Raw genomic sequence first — 22,736 nt, 5'->3', positions numbered from 1 at the left:
TTTTGTATTTGTCAGTTTTGATTTCTATTGTAGATGTCGTATGATCATTTTATCAATGAACTAATCATTACCTTAAAAATAATAATTAACCCTAAGAAATTGGCGTCATTAAGTGTAATTTTGCTTAGAAATTTTTTTTTTGCTTTTTACCATCTTTAGAAAAACACAATTTGTCTTTTTACCACCCTAGTTAATTTTTTTTTTTTTTTTTTGGCAACGTAAAAATATTTGTTTTTTTTTCCCACTAAGTAATTTTTTTGTTACTCTACATTTCTACAACTACACAAATTGAAACATTTTTGTGACTGAAAATGTTACTTGGGGTATATTTTTCTTTAAAGGTGGTAAAAGCAAAATATGTTTTTTCACAGTTGGTAAGGTACAATAAATATTAATTAAGTTGGTAAAAAAAAATGTAATTTTAAAATGTGGTAATTAAGGGATTGGTGACATCATTAAGAATAATTGATTTATTAAGTACAATTAGTTAGTAGGGGTGAGCACAATAGGGTACCCTGTCAAAATTTCAGCAACCGGAACCGGAACCTATTGCAACAAGTTCCTGAAAATGAGAATCGGAACCGGAACCGGTTCCAACAGGTTCCTGAAAATGAGAACCGGAACCGGAATCTGTTGGAACAGGTTCCGATTCAGGGTACCCTGTCATTTAAAAATTTATATAAACTATTGTTAATTTATTGAAAGAAAAACTAATTTATGGTTTGGGATTTGATTGTTTTATAGTTTGGGCTTAACTGTAATTCTATATTTATATTTTCTTAAAAATTAGCTTGAATTTTTTTATATATAGTTTGAGCATATGAAGTATTTTATATGGTTTGGTCCCTTATCTTGGGTATTTCATATTAGAATTGGTGTCTATAGGGTACCCAACAGGGTACCCGTTCCGAAAAATTGAGAACTAGAACTGGAACCTGTTGCAACAGGTTCCCAATTTTGTTATCCGGAATCGGAACCGCAAGTTCCTAACAGGTTCTGGTTCCGGAACCGCAGGTTTATAACAGGTTCCGGTTCCGATTTAGGGTACCTTAACTTTTTTCTCACCCCTACTAGTTAGTGTCAGGGGCGATGCCCCGGATAGTAGAAATATGGATCAATTAGATTATTAGCTTGTTTTGAGTCTAACTTAATTTGTTACATTACAATATATCTTGCTTTGAATATGCTTTAATAAATTTTATCATTTAAGGATTAGTAACTCGTAAAAGTAATCATTGATTAGTGATGTGAGACTATTAAGAAAGGAATTAGATCATTTTTTTTATTTATATTGACTTAATATAATTTTGAAAGTATAAGAAACAACAAAATGAGTTGTGGCATAGTGGTTAAAATTAATGGCTACTAAATGAAAAGTCACAAGTCCGAAACCTTTAACTTACATTTTTTCATGATCAATAAATTACATGAGATGACATGTCAAAATTGATGATGCGTCATATCATGTTAATTATATAGGAAGCGAGTTGACATTTATTGCCTTAGAGTTTTAATAATAGTATAGATATTGACATAGGGTATTTGGTAAATTTTTAAGACATGAAATACTTGGTGAATTCATTTGAAAACTCAGGAATATTTAAATTTTAATTTATTAAAAGCATTTACTTCGTATAAAGTGTTGAAAGATTACTTGTGTTCTGGTGTTGAAACGATGGGCTTCGTATGAAGGCCCTTTTTGTTGGTGTGGAAGATCTAGCTTGCTTGAATGAGTTGTGTCCAAATTTACTTGCACAATTGACAAAGTCACTAGTCTCGAGGGTGTTTCCGAGGAAAGCCCCTTCGATGCCTTAGTAAGAATGATGTTCGGACCTAGAGTGAGGTCTCTAGAGAGTAGTCTTAAAACGATAAATTGGACGTACCTTGAGCTGTGAGTCTTGGCGGCTTATTTATAGTGTTTGTGTAGTAATGCCTCCATAGGTCATTTATTATTGTTGGGCCTTGGGCCTTGTTGATGGCTGAACAACCTTGTAAGGGTAGATGGATGGATTCAATCGCTAACTGCTGTACCTGGGTACAGCCAGCTCTGGCTGTACCCCCAAAAACGACGCGCTCATATTATTTGTTCATTCTTGTCGACTGTTTGTTCTTTTTTTATTGTACTGTTTGTTCATTCTTATTGTACTGTTTGTTCTTTCTTGTTGTACTGTTTGTTCTTTCATGTTGTTTTTTAAATTCATCAACAAATTTTCATAATTGTTGTATTTTTTGTTCTTTCTTCTGGAATTTTATGTTCTTTTTTATATTGTTTGTTCTTTCTTGTTTATTTGTTTGTTTATAATAATCATATGGTTAATGTTCATAATTAAACTCTTCATTAATCTTTTATTCTTTCTTTTTGTATTGTTTGTTCTTTCTTGTTGTACTGTTTGTTCTTTCTTGTTGTTTTTTAAATTCATTCATCAAACTTATTGTTGTATTGTTTGTTCTTTCATGTTGGCTTTAAAGTTCATCATAAAATTGTTCATAATTGTTGTATTGTTTGTTCTTTTTTCTGGAATTTTATGTTCTTTTTTATATTGTTTGTTCTTTTTTGTTGAATTATTTGTTATTTCTTGTTTATTTGTTTGTTCATAATAATTATCTGCTTTATTGTTTGTTCTTTCTTGTTGTATTGTTTGTTCTTTCATGTTGGCTTTAAAATTCATCATAAAATTGTTTATAATTGTTGTATTGTTTGTTCTTTTTTCTGGAATTTTATGTTCTTTTTTATATTGTTTGTTCTTTTTTGTTGAATTATTTGTTCTTTCTTGTTTATTTGTTTGTTCACAATAAATATATGGTTAATGTTCATAATGAAATTGTTCACTTCATTGGTCTTTTATGTTTTTACAAGCGCCTATATTGTTTATTTCCAAATAAATAAATAAATGTTCATTTCCAAAATAGTAAATGTTCATTCCAAATAAATAAATAAATGATCATTTCCGAAATAGTAAATGTTCATTTTGTAGTTTATTTTCAAATAAATAAATAAATGTTCATTCCCAAAATAGTAAATGTTCATTCCAAATAAATAAATAAATGTTCATTTCCAAAATAGTAAATGTTCATTTTTGTACCAATATACTAATGTTCATTTTAAACAACACAAAACGACATCGTTTTGGATGGGGGTACAACCAGCTTTGGCTGTACCGGGTATAGGCAAAAATTTGCGGGATTGATGTTGTTGTTTTAGAGCCATTGGGCTTTTGGACTGTTGGTCCAATTGATATCCAATTAGAAGCCCAAACAACTTGCACACAAACAAGAAAAACAGATTTTTAAAGATATTCGCCCATCGAATATAAATCAACATACTCCACGTTGTAAAAAAAAAAAATTGTTAAATTTTGTTCGACGATATTCGCAAGATAGTGGAAGGATTAGAAACGATTAATTATAAAAGGAATAAACTGTCTATAAATACGACTTAGTAAAACTTCTCTGGCAACCGTGCAGTGCTTAGTAGTATTCGGTAAGTGAAGAAATTAAGAAGTTCCTTATTGCAATTTCTGGCTTGTCAGTTGTCAAGGTATTTCCTTTTTATTCATCCCTCAATCCTCATGTTTACTTCCTTCTCCTTTACCCTCTTCTCTTCTTGAGTTGTCAAGGTAATTAGTTGAGCAGACTAGTGAGGTGGGATGATACTCGTGGTAGTTCGGAATTAATTTGTTTGAACTCCTTTCCCCAAAGTATTACAACTTGAGTAGAACTTGGTTTGGAATAAAATATCGTGCCTAACTTTTCCTCAAAAAAAGTTGAGCAGGCTAGTGAGCGATGATTTCAACTCAGGTTCCACAAGACCAAACTGTTCTGGACGAGTTGGTGAAGCAAGCGCAAAGCGATGCCAGTGCAAGGATGGCAGAGATCAACCTGAGTCAAGGGCGAGTAACTCTCCTTGGAAGCTTAAGGAATGCCACTGGAGGATCCATGAACTTCCATGATGATAAAATATGGTCTGGTGAAATCTTCCAAAGATACCAGGATGTTGTGGCTAATGGCGGGAATGCTGCGTTTAGTCTATTAGCCAATATTCAGAATGGCATCAAGTCAGCTGTGGTTTATAGTGGTAGAAACGTTAACACTGGTGGACAACACCAATGTGGATGGCTCGTCGCTTGGTCCAACCCTCAAGATAGACATGCCAAGAAGGTATCAAACTTCTAAATTTATATTCTTATGACTAATTAGTCTTAAAGATCACACCGAGAGAGTTGTTGCATTGAAGAGAGGATACCTAGCTTGTGCCAACTAAACAAGTTAATAAGTTATTCCTCACAACTTTACAAGGGAAGTAACTAATTCCCATGGGTTAATTTCTGTGTGAACCAAACAAATACTAAATGTAGCCTATGTAGGAAGTAAGGAACTAGAACTTCTTAGGAAGTTTCACTTTCCTTTCCTATGCTCATATCAACTAACTTACTCTTTACTTCTTAATAAATGAAACTTCTCATGTACGGAGTATTAGAATGTCAACCAGACTAAGTCAAATAGGGTACGATTATAGGTAAAAAAAACCAACGAGGTTATTAACTCAAATTATATATGGAGATTTGCGATAATCAGGCCCGTCTAGGACCTCTAGTACAAGGCTATAAATATTTGGGGCTCAAATAAATGATATTCGATGGTAGAAGACACTTAATTGTCTCTGGATGGATCTGTAGTACAACTTCTTCTAATTACTCCGCAGATCATAGCAGGGGCGGACCCAGGAATTATAAAATGGGGGTCTCAAATTTTTTTACAACTTCATTGCACAAAAAAATTTCAAAGTTACCTATACATTTAAAAAACCACGTTCATAAGATACAAGTAATGAAAATATTATTCAAAAAAAAAATTACAATTATTTGCGACAATCTTACATTCCTTAAAACCGCTTCATAATATCATCACTAACTTGATAAAAACATCGCGCTCTATAAAATTCGAGTATTCTATCAAATACGAAGTAAGATCAATACAAACTATCTTACACATGAAATTACCACAAAGTCACAAAGGAAAAATTAACCATAAACTAGAAATCTTACCCTTAATAAATTACAAATTAAATCAAATATACAAATTACAAAAATTCAACCATTCAAGTACTCTATAACTCAAACACTAAAATCAATTCATTTCTAGATTTCTATCAATTGATAAAGTCATCAAGATAATCGAGTCAATCCAAATACTAATCAAATACTCAATAAACCGAATAGTCAAACACGAATCAACTAATAAATTAAATTCTAGATTTCTGCCAACTAATCAAATACGCAATAACCCAAAACACGAATCAACCAAACAACTTAATTCAAACACTAAAATCACGTCTATGATTAATTTACTAAATAACCCACAATTTAATTTATAAAAACTAATTAAGATTGAACAATTGTTTAATTGGAATAAAAATTAAAAATAAGAGTTAATAGGACAATCCCATAAAAAATTGAGAATATAAAATGAACACAAAGCTTCGGGGACCGCGAGCCGGAGAGAAGGACCGGCGACACCTGTAGGCGTGCGAAGATCGGGCGGCGGGCTATTGTAGAGCATGAGGATATTAGGATTTAGGAGAGGGGAGGTGAAAAGCCGTTGGTTACTTGGTTTTGTAGAAATAGGAAAGTTAAATTTGGGATTATGACGAGAGATTGGAATTTGGGATTTCGATGATTTTTTTTTTAATTAATAAAATTAATTGTAATTGTTAGAAATTGAAATCAGGTTTCACGTGATTTTTGGAAAGTGTGATTGGTTTTCTCTTTTTCACCTTCCAACAATCTATTTATTAGTCTGTTGTCCTATTCTTTATTGCTTTTAATATGGGGACCACAAATATAATTTTTTAAAATCAAAATTGCATAAACTTTCTGATTTTTTGCTAAAAATAATGGGGTCCCTATGGACCCTATGAGGTCACCATAGGTCCGCCTCTAGATCATAGGATCGAGTCCCGATATAAAAAGTAAATATACAAAAGAAAAATAGGGGCTCTAAATTTTCGGAGACAACCCTGGTGATATATAGTAGTATTGCATAAGTGGGTCTTTCATTAATTAATTTGTGTATTTTGGTGAGAGATTAATTGATTAATGATAATTGTATGTAATGGTGGTTAATTGTTTCAGGTTTACGTGGATTGTGGGCCGATTGCGAAATACACGAACATAAATTGGGGAAGCATTGAAACTGAGCTGAATAAATCTAGTGCTAACTCCAGCCACAGTGACCCGTCCACCGGGACCGTTGTTCAAGCTCGCATTTTCCCCATGGAGGATCCGGTGCATTCAGGAAGCGACGGAATTATCATTGCGGAGTTTAAATAAATTCATCAACGGTTAATTTAAACAATTTAACCTTCATGCAGTTTGATAATAAAATAATAAATGAATAATGAAGTTAATTAATCATAGTGGATCATTTAGTAAGTAGTAACAACATGTTTGTTGCTATGATGCCCCTTGCCTATGTATGCTATTTTGTTCGTCTATGTAATTCTAATGAAAATTAATTTTCTTTCACTAAGATGCCATTGAAATAATCTCATCATTTTCACAACTATTCAGTAGTTGTTTAGCCTTTATTATATACTACGGGGTACAACTCTACGAGTATATTTTTTTTTTAAATAAAATTAATTCATTAATAAAAAGTCATACGACATCTACAAAAGAAAGCTGAATCTATCAAATACATAACAAATCGAATCAAATAAAACTCATTTTCTGCAAAACTACGATTATCGCGCATCGAACATCTTGTATACCCTCTAACACATCGTTGTTTGATACAACCTTCAACGAGGGGGTCTTTTGATCTGTTGTAATTTTGATATTGAATTAAATTAGATTCAATTGATTGTAGATGTAGAACTGACATCTGCTGCGACACCGCACAAATCTTCATCGCTGAATCAATTTTCCCTGCAAAATTAAATAATATTCTCCCTCGTACACCAGAAATTTAGGATCCTCTAACCTAAGAAAATTCTCCCTAAAAGGAGAAGAAAATTTCTACGAGTATACAAGATCAAACTGTGTTTGTGATAAAAAATTTGTGATAAATTTTTTGTGATAAATTTCTACGAGTATATTATTTGTGATAAATTTTTTAAGTCAAATATGTTTACTAATGTGACTAAAGATGTAACAATGGCTACGGAGTATTATTTAATTTGCTTGTAGAAACAATCACGATTCAACTAAACTTTATATATTTTAGTCATTACTTATTCTAGAGTGATATACTAGGCGACTAGCCCTTTTTTAACACTTACCATAGTTAAATTATGATTTGTTCTATTGACTTGAAATGACGTATCTTAGTCTAAAGTTAATAATTACTCCATTGATATAGAGAGTAAAACATTTTTACAAAAGAGTTTTGCAATGGGTTTGAGGTTGTATTGGGTTTATTCTAAGGGAGTCGAGGGAGTTTAATACGGAGTAGTAGGAGTAACACTTACCCTACCAATTATCAAACACTAGAACATATTCTTACTCCATTCCTAATAGGTGAACTATATACCCTCAAGTGATAGAGTATAGCATTTGTTTGTTTGCATTTTTCATCAACATAATAAAAATTTCGATTACGAGTATCGTTTACGCATCATTAAATAGGGTTGAAAGGTTTAGTTGGATATTACGCCATTCAAGAGAGGGAGAGCGGAGTCTGAACATTCTACTGATTTCTCCGTCCCATATTTATAGTCTTATTTGACTATATATATATATATATATATATATATATATATGAAATAAAGTGCATGGAAAATGAAATGTACTACATACATTGGTAAATTGTTAATTGGTTTTCATGGAAAAGTGCAATAAAGTACATACGTTCTTGGAATTTCTTTACGCTTTAAGTTTAAGTCTGTTCCTGAAAGTTCTTTACACTTATGTTTTCTTCTATTTTTGGAATACAATGTTTACAATTATACCCTGTATTCTGATTTTTTTATTCATCCACTTGCAACATTTATTGGCCTAATTGCATAATTATACCCTTTATTCTACACTTAAACAAGAGGTCACATTCACCCACTTGCAAATAACTACCCAAGCCACTTGCTCACCCTCTCATTTTCCTTAATTCGCGTGAAAATAGTAACCGTAAAGAACATATATGAACAGAGGTAGTATATGAGAAAGTGGAATGTAGTACATATTTTTATTTTGTTGTGTTTTCAATACATTTTTAATTAATGTAGTACATGAAAAAGTGGATAATTGAATTCCCAGAAATATAAACACGACTATCCTTCTGAAACATCCAATTAGAAAAAAAAAGGCCACTACATAGTACAAATGGAGCATCTTATGATATTTCAGCGCGTCTCCTGTGTGACTAGCCACACCATCAACTTGATGGTGTGACGCGCACGCTTAACTCCCTCAGACCCTGGTGTTACTTGACTTTCTATGTTGGTGTTACTTGACTTTTTATGTTGGTGTTACTTATACATTGTATTCGTTGTTACTTTTCTTATTTTATTGCAGTTTCTTGAATTTCATGTTAGAGACTACTAGTATAGACTGATGTTACTTGACTTTCTATGATGTTGTTACTTATATATTATATTCGCTGTTATTTTTCTTATTTTATTGCAATTTCTTCAATTCATGTTAGGTGTTCCTTGTATAGACTAATGTTACTTGACTTTCTATGTTGGTGTTACTTACACATTGTATTCGTTGTTACTTTTCTTGTTTTATTGTAGTTTCTTGAATTTCATGTTAGAGGTTCCTAGCTTGTATTGACGAATGTTACTTGTTTTCTATGCTGATGTTACTTTTAAGTTCCATTGACTAACGTGTTGAGCTTATTTATAAGTGTAAACATGCCACACCATCAAGTTTTTTTTTTTTTGGTGCAAATGAGCCACAAGGGCTGAGATGAGAATCGATATCAGGATCACCTAGAACCGGGATGGAAGCTCTAACCAACTGAGCTATCCATCACTCTCTGCCACACCATCAAGTTGATGGTGAGACTGATCACATATAAGATTTTAGGATGATATTTTGTATGACTATTTTTAAGTGACCCATAAATTATATACAGATCACATATGCAATATTGCAATAGTGACACATAAATGGTACTCCCTCCGTCCTTTAATACTTGCGCCGCTTTATTTTTTGGATCGTCCCTTAATACTTGCACCGCTTCTATAAATGGAAATCTTTCCAATATTATATTATTTCTGACACTTACCTACTACCCCACCTACACCCCTATTCCCTACAAAAAATCATTTAAAAATCAACATCCCTCATTCACCACTCCCCACCCCTTACACATTTCCCACTAACTATATTAAAAAAAATAACACACTATCAACAAACACCCATTAAATTAATAAGTCAATTCAAATGGATTAAATTTCATACCGGTCAAATCAGTGCGAGTATTAAGGGACGGAGAGAGTATAGAGATGCGACTGAAATTCCGACTCCAAGAGTGCGGAGGTGATAGACCTTGTAGTGACTACTAAAATCACGGCACATAGGTTTCTACACAACCTATGTTAAATGTCTTACTGAAAAACTGAGCTGTAATGTCACATGTTTGTCCCCAACACTTGTCGAATTGCTACTCACGTGCCACCCAACACTACCCAATTAACGCAAAAAGTAGACTCCCCATCCCCCATCATCAACTCCATCATCATCCCAATTTCCCACTTCATCTTCTTCCTCACTCCATTTTTCTCATTTTTGCTCTCCTTCAAAATAAAAATAAAAAATGTGTTATGTTGGAAAAGCAACAAAGATTTTCATCTTCATTGTCATTGTTATGGCTGTTATTGGCCTTGTTCTCGGTTTCTCTCTCTTAAAACACGGCGTTCATAAATCTCAAAAATGTTCTGAATCTGATCCCTCTTGTTCTTCTCCAACTACACTTAACCAATTTCCCAACCCGATTTCAAGCCCATTGATTAGCACTAACCCGAACACCAATCCGTACCCGCCTCCTAATCCAAATCCTACCTCAAACCCACCTCCGACCCCGTATCCTCCTCCGAGTCCTGAGTCTAATCCAGTAATGCCGCCGCCGCCGCCATCTCCATCGCTTTCGCCACCTATACCTCCGCCGTTATCTCCAGTGGTTCTGCCTTCTCCACCACCACCGACTGATTTCCCATTGCCTGTGATTGCTGCTCCTCCGCCTGCGTTTAATCCGCCGAGTCGGGTTGTGGGGTCTACCCCAGGTCCAATGCATGCTTAACTTCAATGGTGGGTTTTGCTTGATTTTTTTGAGTATTTGATTTGGAAGTGATTTGTTGTTAATGTGCTCTACTGTTTTGGGGGCACTTTGATTGAAATTTGGTGAACAATTGAGAACCTGGGATTGTAAATGGGTTGAGAGTTTGTGCTGTATATTATGGTGAAATTGAATTGACATTGTTGTTGTAAGCAATTTTTATTGGGTAGGTGAGTGATTTAGATTTTGCCTATGTATTGGGAAGGCAAGTCAGATTTTGGTGGTGAACCCTGAACAATGTTACAGTGTGAGACTCGGCACTTAGATATCTCGTATTTTTTACCACAAATGAAGTGTTGAGGTGTCCGTACCTTTGTTGGAGTGTCAAGGATGTGACGTTGGTACTTTCCGGTGAAATGATTTGTTTGAGTATGATTGATTCAAATATTCAATGACTAAGGAGGGATGAGGAGTTGATGAGAAAGGGGAAGTTTGAGTGTAGCAGAACACAATGGATCTGAGGAAGAAAAGCATGGCTGCCTAAAAGCTGCAAGATGTCAGAAACTATGTTACCTGGATTCTGAAACTCATATCAGACACTTGACACGAGTACATGTCCAAGTGTTAAACTCGGCTTCTATACGAGAATTAACCATGTTTATGGTCCAACATCAAGTGTCTTAACATTCATGCCGGAGTAACATACCGCATTACCCGCATTACCCGCATAGGCCCAACACTGGCATGTTACTGCCCCTACCAGGCTACCAGTCATTGAGGCAATCTCAAGTTATATAACCATCAACTCTGTATATAGTACACTGATCTTTCAGTGGCACAATCCTTTTTTTTTACTGATGTATCATTAGTTTATCTAATCACCAAAATAGCTGGACAGCCTGAATTGATGAACAAATTCTTTGAAACATTGGCAGAGTTTTGATACAAACTTATCACTCAATCAACACCTCCTTCAATCTTGGCTTATACAATTGGAGAATACTAAACATTTTATCCAATTTCTGGATTTTGTTTCGGAATTTTGCTCTTCTAATTTTGTCAGTAGTAATATAAGGGGAGACCTGATTGTTAGAATATTACTCCGTACTTCTCTGTCTTGCATCCAGTAATTTGAAGATTCAGCATCAATTGTTCTTGTTATTTACTCCCGTTGGTTAACTTTACTTTTAATATGTGATTCGTACTATCAAGTACAGAGAATGAAATCGCGATGGCCTGATGGACCTTTGTACACATGCCTTATCCAGATATCCTGCTGTTAGACCCAAATTGCCAATGAAATGTAATGCCTGGTTCTTGTAAAAGACGGTCTGATAAGTTCTTATTCGTGTATGTTTGATTCTTATAAAGACGGGCTAATAAGTTCTTATTCGAAAAACATCATTGTCTTGGAGTCCAGTGAACTAGTGAAGTGACTGTGACTCTGCCTTTTATAAGGATCAGCAACCAGTTGACACTGCCAGAGTGAATCTACAAGTCACTTGCTTTCGTTTTTCTTTCTGGAAGTTTGCCTGGACGCAAGGACCATTTCGGTCAGAAGGAATATTACCTTTATCTACAACACAACACCACCTTTAAATTAAGGACATTTACCTTGATCATGTTTGTTTGTTTGTTTGTTTGCTTAATTTTATCCTCATGACTGTTAGGTTGAACTTGGCATGAAATCCGGGGAATCACCACATAATCAACATATGCAAACGTTGTTTGGACATTAGAGTGTCTATTATACACTCGAGCATAACTATACCTAAGAAGCACTTGTTACACGTCCAAGTGTCCAACTATTGTAGAACGGTTTAATTCGGACAGCCCACGTGTGGGCCCGACCATGGCCAGCTGTACTTGGTTTAGAGCCAGAAGCTCAAATTTGTAATTGTTTGAATTAAGATGGTCCATCCAGTGGCAGTAATTACTCATCAGCATTAAAACCATCTACCAACCTATTTGTAGTTAACAGCAAAAACACTTTTTCAACACCAATTAGCATCAATTGCTAGGCTGTAATGACTGTAAAACCACTAGCTTTTTTACCTTTAATGAAAAAAATGATGAGTCCATTTCACCCACAGACAACAGGCACTATTTTAGTAACAATTCACCATGCAGTTTCACCCATAACAACTATTGCCTTGTGCACCAGTCTTCAGAGTCATCTCTCTATTCTTTTTATGTAACGTGCGGTACCCTTAAGTAGTAAAATAGTAAAACCTAATTAGTGTTGTTATTAATGAAGTTAAATTAATAAGCATCTCAATATTAAGAATTCTCGGATGTACTAGCAGTGAATCAAAGATGCCCAACAAAGCGAAGCTTTTTCTTTTGGCCTAGTTGCCAACACAATAAAATGCACATCTCATATGTCATTTTCAATTATTATTAATCTTGTAGCATCTTAGGATATGTGCAGACGTGCATCATATAAAAGGTAGCAACATATAAGAGGAGTTCAGCCCGAGACATTATTAAATAAGTTTGTAAATTCTTCTAAAAGACTGTATTACTATTAGTAAATTAACTGTCAGATCACATGTCATGTCACTCACCTCTTACTCAACAAAAAACTTATTATTAAACATGGTCTTACACTTAAATATGTGTATCAATTGTACGTTGGTTCAGTGGTGATTGAAACTAAAGTTGGTAGGGAGAACCCGTGTTCGAATATGCGTCATACGGTTTTACCGAGATTAGCCGATGCTAATACAATTCTAACAATAAAAGGTTATACGTTTGGGCGAGAAACAAATACAATTATGTTTTGACACATTTGTTTTTGTGAATCTTAGGATCAACAACATTTTTCAAGTAAGCTTTAAAGTTGTACCGAATCAAAACTCTATCCTTAAGAGTGTGGTCGTACAAATTAGCTTATGATATCCCCCATTTTATTCAATAATAATCTCCAAGTCAGGTTGAATCTAGTCTGTGGTTTACTTGAATAGTTTCTAGTCAAGTTAACTTCACCCGATTCGTGAGCTTGTTAGTTGTTAGTTGTTAGGTAGAATCCGAATGACGGAATGAGTAATGACGGATTCCCCAACAATGACCAGGTATTGGCAATTTGACAGTAGCGCAAGTCTTAAACCGCTTCTGCCAAAAAGTCAAACAGCAAAAACTAAAACGGGAGGGAGAGAGATTGAAGATGACAACCATAGAAACTTGGATAAACAACCATGAATCAGTTTACAAAGCAGCAACTCGTCACTCTTTTATAATCTCCATCCGTCATGGTTCCGTCGATCTCTCCTCTTTCAAACGCTGGCTGGTTTGTCCTTTTCATCTTTTACCAATTGAACTTGTTTAATTTTATGGTGTATTATATACCCGCAAACATAACGACGTAGACGAGATTCAATCTCATGTTTTAGGTATTACCCCGAGACTTTAACTGCCTAAGCAAATTGAATAATTTAATGTTTTGTATGTTTTATATCTGCTGATCAATTTGGAACAGTGGGATTAAAATTTTCAAAACTAATACTGGGTTGATTAGTAGTTGATATTGTGTACGAATTGAATGATCTGGGTTCGAATTGGTTTCAATATTCATATTGTTGGAATCAGAATATGTTTGATGTAACAAATGTGGCCGTTTGTTTAGGAACAAGAGACTAATTTGTTACTCCCTCCGTGTTCTTTTTGTTAATAAGTGCATTGTTTTGGGTGATGCACTTATTTAAAAACAGTTGATTATGGAAAGTTTGTTAAAAGATGGAGGAATATTCCGTAAATCCTAACAGCAGATACGGTATAAGAAACCCTTCTGAAACACTGTCAGGAAATTGACAGTTGATTTTTGATGCAGGAAATACTATGGCAACAGTTTAATCCAGTAATCTGTGTCTTTCCTCGGTCAATTATGAGATTTCTAATTTCATTGAGAACTTTTATTAGTAGTTGTTAGAGCAACTTTGAGGATGAAACATAGTTTCTTTGTACTTACCAATCATGGTTGTTTTGAAATTTTCTAAGTGCAATTCAGGGGATTTTACCTAAAATGAAGTTGTTTTTCGGTAGAGCTTATTTGAACTTAGAGAGCCTATGGACTTATTGCCCTTTATCCAAACTCTTACATTCCTTGAACTTTTGCAAGGCGAAGAGAACAATGCCCCAACATACTAGCATAGCCTCCAAAAGATGCTCACCACATAGTGTGCCTCCTTAACATACTGCTGTCTGCACTAGCTAGGTTGTATTTCTGTGATAATGCATATGGTATTAATCGGAAGTATTCATTATCTTCTCTGCTTCAAATACAGGGTCAGGACTACTTATTTGTCAGGAAATTTGTTCCTTTTGTCGGTAGTGTGCTGGTGAAAGCTTGTAAGGAATCAGATGATGAATCAGATATGGAGGTTATTTTATCTGGTTTGGCTTCTCTGAATGATGAAATTTCCTGGTTTAAGAAAGAAGCTGCAAAATGGGATGTTCAGCTCAGTGCCATCGCCCCTCTGCAGACAAACCAGAACTACTGCAGGTAACATATACTACGTTTGTTAAACTGTTAAAAAAATACTCGTAACACAAAGGATTATCCAGAGAAAATGATGAATGTGTAGAAAGATAACATGGTTAGATGATCTTTATTAAGACTCAATCGTGAACACATTCTATGATTATTTGTCAGTTGTTAGGTCCAAGTATTCATAGCAAAACCTTACTGTAATCATGAATAGCAGAATGAAATTATTTTTCAGCATTACACCTTATGTTTATTGTCGTATGCTTACCAATGTGCTCAACATTTAGGTTCTTAGAAAGCCTGATGCAACCAGATGTCAGTTACGCCGTTGCAATCACAGCCTTCTGGGCAATTGAGGCTGTTTACCAAATGAGCTTTGCCCACTGCCTCGAAGATGATGCCAAAACTCCTTCAGAACTCAGAGAAGCGTGTGAGAGATGGGGGAATGAAGGGTTTGGTAAGTATTGTGACTCCCTGAAGAAGATTGCTAACCGATGTCTATCAAAGGGATCAAATGATGTGCAAGTCAAAGCCGAGGCCATGCTTTTGCAAGTTCTTGAACTAGAAGTCGAGTTCTGGAGTATGAGTGATGGACAGATCAATTAGAAACAGAAAGTACTGTGTTTTGGTTGTGATTTCTTGTATGTTTTAAAGTTTTGCTCTATCAATCTTATGCTTTTCAGATTTACTGGATTAAAAACTGGGTTTCCAAGCATTTTGTAAATGTTTGGAACAAGGCAGAAATCGCAACGATACAAGTAAAACTGTAAAATTACCACTTAATAGTTAATACTAATATATCAGGGTCAAATTATCATTTCTTGTACATGTGCTACTTCATAAGACAATTCAGCTTACAAAAGTAGAAGAGAAGCATGCCATTCAGGTTTTCTGTACAGTTTCTGATGCAGAAGCGCAAAAATACAGCGCGATTAAATAGTTTCTGGACACATTTTTGGATGAACACTATTTACATATTGAGTAGACTGCTTCTGCCCTTGAATTTTGATATGCTACAAAAATACATATCCAGCTACCACCCATGGTAAGGATGAAACTTTCTGGTCAGTAATCTAACAATATTACTCCATCCCTTTTCTGCAACTTCTGCTGAGATTCGTCCGAAGTGTTTGTGTTTGTTATCTGCGCTTTTCTAGACAGTTCATTCTCAAGCCTGTTGCGGAAATAGTCCAAGCCTTCGAGATCAAACCAGTCTTTTCGCATCTGCAATATGACGAACAAAATTGCCTCAAAAGGTAACAGGAGACACGCGTAGTTGAAAATGAAATAAATTGACATTCAAGTACATACGAAATATGGGTAATCAGAGTTGATAAAGTTTTCAGGAGCAGACTGCATAAATAAGTTGATGAAGTAGAGAACGTAGCTTCCACATTCTTCATCGTCCCTCTGTTGAGGCACCTGAAAATGGCATCATCCATGTGTAAAGCAGGTTAACGGTGTTCATGAATAATAGATACACCGTCATTTACTCCAACCAGAGAGAGCAGACTTTTAGGATCAAAAGCCTAACTAAGCTAGACTGTTACAATGGGGTTGCATAATTTCATGTGCACATTACGCAAAAGTTAACAAATGTGTCAAAAATAAAGCATAGAGTTAAGTAATATAATAGACAGACCAACTTTGAACATCGGCAACACCTCACCAGACTCAAAAATAAGTACTCATGTCCAGTGTTCGACAAAGCTAATGCCAGTATAATTCTTGGCAGCGGAAACACCACATTCAGTGTGGCCTTCTAGTTTTAAGCTCAAGCATGATATTTAAAAGTGTAATTAAGCAAGTCAGTGGGTGAATTCCTTTTCTTCAGTAATGAGGCAATTTGACTTTATCATTATTCAATACCAATGCACTCTTCCATTTTCAACAAATTGAAAGATTTACTAACAAAAATTAAGCTTCACATGTAATTAACTGTGACATGGACCAAAGTGAAAAAACTGCAGAGTTACCGCTAAAAAAGCTTGTAAATTTCCTCAAGAATTTTGGAGCTTCTAGCAAAACATCAACTAACTCATGTAAGAAAATGACTTGTAACCCTCTTCATTTTTCTGATTCCCCCTTTTTTTAGGGGGGGGGGGGGGGGGGGGGGGGGGGGGGGTGGGGGGGGGGGGGGGTAGAAGGGTTGTGGAGTAGAAGATCACCTTAGGGATCAACAGAGGAATTCGGGAAATCGCTTTCCTGTCTTCTTTTCTGCCCTCGGTCTTATAGATGTCCTGGACAAACCTGAACCAAAGACAACCAAGCAAGAGATATAAATAACTCGGCAAGCAAACCCCCAGTAGAGTATTTAAGGTCAAATATTATTGATGTCAAGATTAACATTGACATTGGTTTTCACCTTATCAAAAAAATAACATTGAGGTTTCGTTATATTCGACTTATTTTGTCTAAACTTATATTATCTGAACTTATATTATCTGAACTTATGAACTTCGTTTTATCTGAACTGAAATAAACTTGTGCGTGTGAAAATGTATAAAAATAACTATTTTTTTTAAACTATCTTAACCAAATTTATCTGAACTTAACTGAACTTATTTTGTTTGAAATGGTCAAAATAAGATGAACAGAACAAAGGCTGGCATTGGTTTCTTAAAAAAAAAATACTACGTTGCAGTCTAAACTCTAAAAGATATTTATTTAATCAAAACTTCAACACAGTGGAATGTTTCACAAGATATTACGAAAAACATCTGCTACAATAGAACGCAGAATCCTAGAAAGTGCTGAATTTTAAATTACAAACACATATTTCAATGCAGTGGCAAGTAGCAAACTGATTCAAAGTTCAAACCATGAGATACCTACATATATTTTTCATTTACTGAATAAACAGGGCAAACAAGAAAGCAGAGAAAATTCGGAAGTTAAATGCAGAAAAAACAGAAACAAAAGTGAATGGTCGTACTTTCTAATATCAGGTTCTAGCCTCTGTGGTTCCGCATTCGCAAGTGAGTCAAGCAGCAACATGCATGGGGCTCTAGTTTCCGAGTCTGAACTATCACCAAAGTGGACAAAGATCAAGAGGCTCCAATGACTCCTAATGGATTAAAATTAACCTTTCAGATTCGAGATACAAAGGGGAAAAAAAATCAAATAGTACATGGTAAAAAAAGCAGCAAACTTAACAGTTACCAGCAACAAACAGGAACAAACACGTAATTCTTGGAGAATATGCTCTTTTTCTTGATCCAAGTCAGAACTTTAGGCTTAGTTGATGATTTTCGGTATAACGAAAACCACAGACTATCTAGACATACAAATGACATCCTCTTCTCTTCTGAAAAGCTCTTCCAAACCACCCTGAAAGTTGTAGGATAAGAAGCTAAACCAACCAAAAGTAACTGAAAAGTTATTACAGAAGGATAATATCGAGAAGTTGAGCTTACTCCATGTACTGCTCAAATGTTTGAGTGTCTAGCTTCTTTCTTATCCCGGGGATAACATGACGGCTAGCCACCACCCGCTTGGAAGATTTAGAACGCTTACGTTGGGGAAAAGTTCCAAAAAAACAAGGTGAGGTGTGCCTAAACCTCTTCTTTATCTCCTTAATATCTGTTAAAGTTAACGTTTTCTCACCCCGACACTGAGCAGCAACTATGTGTAGCCAGCAGGACCGATGCTTAGATATGCTCTCCTCTAGAAGTTCTACCAAGAAGAAAAAATGTCTATAGTAAGAGTTATGTAAGCATAACTTTTGAAGGAACTATAGCACAGGAAACTAATATCAACTCAAGTCTCAACCAATCTTCTTAGATAAAAGTATTGACTTAATTGTTTGCAAACCATTGATAAAAGTATTGACTTAATTGAACGAAAAATGCACATTGCTAATACTAGTACTAGAGAAAGGCTTCTGTAATCACAGTATCATCTGCTAATGCAACCGGAAATGTTACTTCTTTAAACTGAGAAATTAAACTTAGCCTCCTAACAAGTAACAGCTCCCTAATCCAACAATAAGTCCACAAAATTGTTACTTAAATTGCAGGAAAAATAAAAAAAACTTTTATAACCAAACAATCCAAGAACAGTTTCTCTACTACATCTAAGCTTAGATCTTGAGCACATCACTGTTGTGTAAAAACTCGATACTTCGGAAAACTAAGACCTTTCGCCCGAACAGTGAAATCAAAGGACTGAGAAAAAACAGAAAAGTGTAATTCCCAGAAACTAAAGTTTTGAAGTGTGTCCATCTGTATAACCATAGAACAGGTGATTGTGCTAAGCCTCAAAACCTCCAATATACTAATTGCGGAAAAACAACCGAACCAGGAAACTAATCCCTCTATGAAAGTATCAACAACATTGTTTTAAGATACCAAGAACAAGAATTTCACTGGAAACCAGATATCAATTCTAGTTAAATAACAAGAACACATCTTTTCTCAACCATTTTCTTCAATTTTTCTTTCTAAATTACTGGGATTAATCAGCATCAAGAAAGTTCTGTCCTTTTATTTGTTTTGGTGCAAACCCACAACAGATCTATCTCTGCACACTAGAAAGAATTCAATCCCAGTTCCATTAATCTAATTTTCAAGAATTTTGAAGTTCTGCAGCACCAATTTCATTAATGCAAGAAGTTCGTGTAAATTTTTTGTAATGTAATTCACAGCTTTACAGCAATTCAATCCAAACCCAGTAAAGAAGCACAATAAATAAAGCTCCAAATTGAATGCCCATTAAACAAATCGTTGACCATAAAGAATACATTAGTCTAAAATATAGTAGTACATGATTGAATTTCGAGCTTGAAAAAATGGTGAATTGAGAGAGAGAGATGTACTAGCAATGGTGATGTCGAACTCAGGGGAGTGAGGAGGCTTTCTGACTTTCCCCATCGAAATTCACAAAGGGGGCTTCTTCTGCTCGATCTGCACAATTTAGAAGCCACTTCCGTTTTCCTTCTTTTATGCACCAATTTTTGTAACAAAGAAAAGCACATGAATCAAAGAAGAGTGTACTTGTACTTGTACTTGTACTTGTACATCTCACAAAATTAGAAGAAAGACAATTTCGAAAACCGTTTAGATTTTAAATAAGGTCGTTCGGTTTTTGCAGATTATTGTGTTCTCCCCTTATTTCGATAGAAAATTAAGAGAGAGTTGAATATTAAGTTGATTCTATTTTTACCTTGTTTTGATAGAAAAATAAGAGAGAATAGGATATTCAATTGATTCGGGGTTAATATTAATCTCACCTTTGTGAAAGTGGGACATTTGGTTATTGGGGCTCCCGTCTTGTTTCAATGGGAAAATAAAATAGAGTCGGACATTGGATTGATTACGATTGCTTTGGATGTCAATTTTTTCTGAAAATAGATAAGAGAGATTATGATGAAAAGGGGACTAAAAAGTGTAACAATTAACAACCAAGAATCTAATGTCAATTTTAAATATCCTAAAATAGGAGCGTGATACAACAATACTGGTAGTGGTCATCTTGACCGTTACCCAATTCGTTGACTGTATATTTATTACTCCGTAACGTTGAAAAAATAATTTTGGGATTTGACTTGTATATTTAGTAGGATAGTGTTTTATCAAAATTCGATAAGAAATTCATTCAATAACGTTGATTGTTGTATGCTCCGTATTCCATAGGATAATGGGCAGTCGTGTCTAACATCGGGGTAACATACTATAATTTCCCTCGTTATTCAGACTACGGAGGCAAATCGGGTAGCAGATTTCAATGGATAATGACTACCATAGTCCATACTCCATAGAAAATTAAGAGTTAGGTTGGTCTTTCGTTTGAGACTTTAGGTTCATTTGAGGGTGGTGTCAAAAGTTCGATATAGAGACCATATATATAGCATAAAGAGGAATTTTTTTATAAAGGAATGGACAGTGAAATAAGCAAGATACTAAGCATAGAACTCTAAATGAAAAGGCATAACATTTTTAAAATTCGAACAATACATCACAAACCGGCTACACGCAGCCTCCCTGATAGAAAAGGGTAATGTCACACCATCAAGTTCAAAAATATCAGGCCGAAAGTACAATAGCATCAAGATTTAGCCTCCTGCATGCTCATTGATGGCATAATCACGTTGTCTGCAGACGATGCACAAGAAATCGAGATCAATTCTGACCTTAGCTCTTCTGTTTTGTCCTCGTTCTTCACCTTAGCACCATTCAAGCTGTTGCAATACTCATAAAATGACTTTGAACTAACACGATTTTCAGGTTCAGACTGGGATATCGCGATCAGCAATTCCCTGAATAGCTCCAACGAAACCTCTTTTACCGGGGAAATTATAGCCATAAACTGTCGGTGAATCCTCCTGAGGAAAGAAAGGTTAAAAAGAGTTTAAATATTACACATAAGACTGCAATTCACGAATCTGCAATTACCTATAGACCAAAACGAATTACCAAACGGGACTGATACAGGATTACTGAAAATCCAATATATTGGTTCATAAGAACATTGGAGTAAACTACAGCCTACTGTTAAATCAACCACATACTGACTACTGCTTCAAATGTAAAGAAATCCCTCAACAGTCAACAGCTAATATAACAGCAGTACAAAAAATATTCACAAATCCGCAAGTATCTAAAGACCATAACAAATCCAAATCACCAAACGGGCACAGATACAGAATTACTGAATATCCAATGTGAAGTATATATTTCCATTTCCCTTCCCTTTGTCTAAAGGAGAAGACTAAACCAGGCTCAAAAGTCACAACCTCTATTCAATCCTCTATTCCTCTAGCTTACTCTAAATGTGGCTTAAGCCCAAAATTTTGCAATTCACCACTACAAAAAAGACCTTCATTCCTGGATATTCAACCATCACATATGTTACTTTATCTTACCTTCCAATTACAATGTTTTTCCGTCACCAGTTTCCCTTGATAAAGTTGCAATCTTATCTAATACAAACTTGTGCATGCTTTGTTTCAGACTTTAGGCAAAGCCTAACCTAAGATACTCTTCGACTGCTGTCTACTGAGAGTTATGGCCTATAGTTGCACACATTTCACCTCCAGGAATCCTGCCTAGATTGAAAAATAGACAGGATCCACAACGGGTGGTTTGTTGTTGCAGTGGCATACAGGCATATTCTATGCATATCTGCAATTCTACACCGATGAATTTGTTTACTAAAGACTGATCCACTAACTCTCCATAATCCAAGCTAAGAATCCTTGATTGATAACAGTACTAAGTTCCAATATTTATGTCAGCTATATTTCCAGCTTTAACAGGCACACAACCGAAACTTATGAATTAAATTATCATCCAAAGGAAGGGGCTACTGCCGCTAAAGTGTTGTTCCTAGGTTTTGGTTGATGACACACACATTGCAAACTTCCTAATTGCTGTTGCTAATTAATGTTGACAGGTAAGTGATTGAGTTCCTACGAGGAATAGAAACTAGGAATAGCTACTGGAGTTCCTGAGTTGGAAGCAGTAAAAGCTAGAACATCAAAGCCAATAAAGTCAAGCAACAACTTCTACAAACGAGTGATTTTCAAATATGCAACGAAAGATGAAGTTCCTAGTCCTGAGTTCCTCTATGAGTATAAGAGGAACTCGCCACTGTTCCAGAGCGGGAACAACTGAAGCTTCTGAGTTGTAAGCTCCAGAAAAGGGAAGACATAAATGTCTAGGTAGTTTCTGTACTTAGATTTTATGTAAAATATTAATGTGCTAAATGGTACTCCCTCCGTCCCATATTAGTCGTTACACTTACATTTGCACAAAGTTTTAAGTGATAAGTGGTTGTTTGGTTATCAATTGTTATTTTATTAAAAAAGTAGATGTGATAGGAGTTAGTGGAGTATTTTTTAAGTGAATGAGAGAGGGTGTGGGGACAAAAGAAATTTTAGTGGGAAGAAAGAGACAATATAATAATTGTTGGGCCATTCCTAATTTAGAAGTGTAACAACTAATCTCACACGGACAAAAAAGGAAAGTGTAACAACTAATCTGGGACGGAGGGAGTATATAAGGAACTCAAGGAACTTAGATTTATTTAATGTATT

At 35.1% G+C, this 22,736-nt stretch overlaps 4 protein-coding genes across 6 annotated transcripts; 3 read left to right on the top strand and 1 right to left on the bottom strand.

The window, feature by feature from the left end:
• Positions 1-3,397: 3,397 nt before the first annotated feature.
• LOC110793068 (jasmonate-induced protein homolog) lies at positions 3,398-6,544 on the top strand. 3 transcript variants are annotated; one of them, XM_056838725.1, is made up of 3 exons: positions 3,398-3,538; positions 3,765-4,158; positions 6,132-6,544. In XM_056838725.1, exons 2-3 carry the CDS (start codon positions 3,784-3,786, stop codon positions 6,327-6,329), a joined length of 573 nt encoding a protein of 190 aa, XP_056694703.1. In that variant the 5' UTR covers positions 3,398-3,538; positions 3,765-3,783; the 3' UTR covers positions 6,330-6,544. The 3 variants fall into 3 exon arrangements, with proteins under 3 accessions (XP_056694703.1, XP_056694704.1, XP_056694702.1); XM_056838726.1 differs by having other exon boundaries at positions 3,404-3,538; positions 3,773-4,158; XM_056838724.1 differs by having other exon boundaries at positions 3,450-4,158.
• A 3,212-nt stretch (positions 6,545-9,756) lies between these two features.
• On the top strand, positions 9,757-10,239 carry LOC110793073 (proline-rich extensin-like protein EPR1). The gene has a single exon (XM_021997909.2). The coding sequence runs from the start codon at positions 9,757-9,759 to the stop codon at positions 10,237-10,239; it is 483 nt and encodes a 160-aa protein (XP_021853601.2).
• Positions 10,240-13,066: 2,827 nt separating this feature from the next.
• LOC110793080 (bifunctional TENA-E protein) lies at positions 13,067-15,521 on the top strand. Its single transcript, XM_021997915.2, has 3 exons — positions 13,067-13,504; positions 14,499-14,716; positions 14,989-15,521. The coding sequence occupies exons 1-3, from the start codon at positions 13,382-13,384 to the stop codon at positions 15,305-15,307; spliced, it is 660 nt and encodes a 219-aa protein (XP_021853607.2). The 5' UTR covers positions 13,067-13,381; the 3' UTR covers positions 15,308-15,521.
• On the bottom strand, positions 15,474-19,768 carry LOC110793078 (ubiquitin-like-specific protease 1D). The gene is made up of 7 exons (XM_021997914.2): positions 19,518-19,768; positions 18,118-18,376; positions 17,864-18,031; positions 17,637-17,768; positions 16,870-16,951; positions 16,013-16,123; positions 15,474-15,925 (listed from the first exon to the last, which is right to left on the bottom strand). The coding sequence occupies exons 1-7, from the start codon at positions 19,570-19,572 to the stop codon at positions 15,767-15,769; spliced, it is 966 nt and encodes a 321-aa protein (XP_021853606.1). The 5' UTR covers positions 19,573-19,768; the 3' UTR covers positions 15,474-15,766.
• Between the last annotated feature and the right edge of the window lie 2,968 nt (positions 19,769-22,736).

The sequence above is a fragment of the Spinacia oleracea genome, chromosome 3, assembly GCF_020520425.1.
Source record: "Spinacia oleracea cultivar Varoflay chromosome 3, BTI_SOV_V1, whole genome shotgun sequence".
In the NCBI taxonomy this organism is placed as follows: Eukaryota; Viridiplantae; Streptophyta; class Magnoliopsida; order Caryophyllales; family Amaranthaceae; genus Spinacia; species Spinacia oleracea.
Note: the sequence above shows the minus strand (reverse complement) of the source record. Positions and strands in the feature narration are given on the sequence as shown.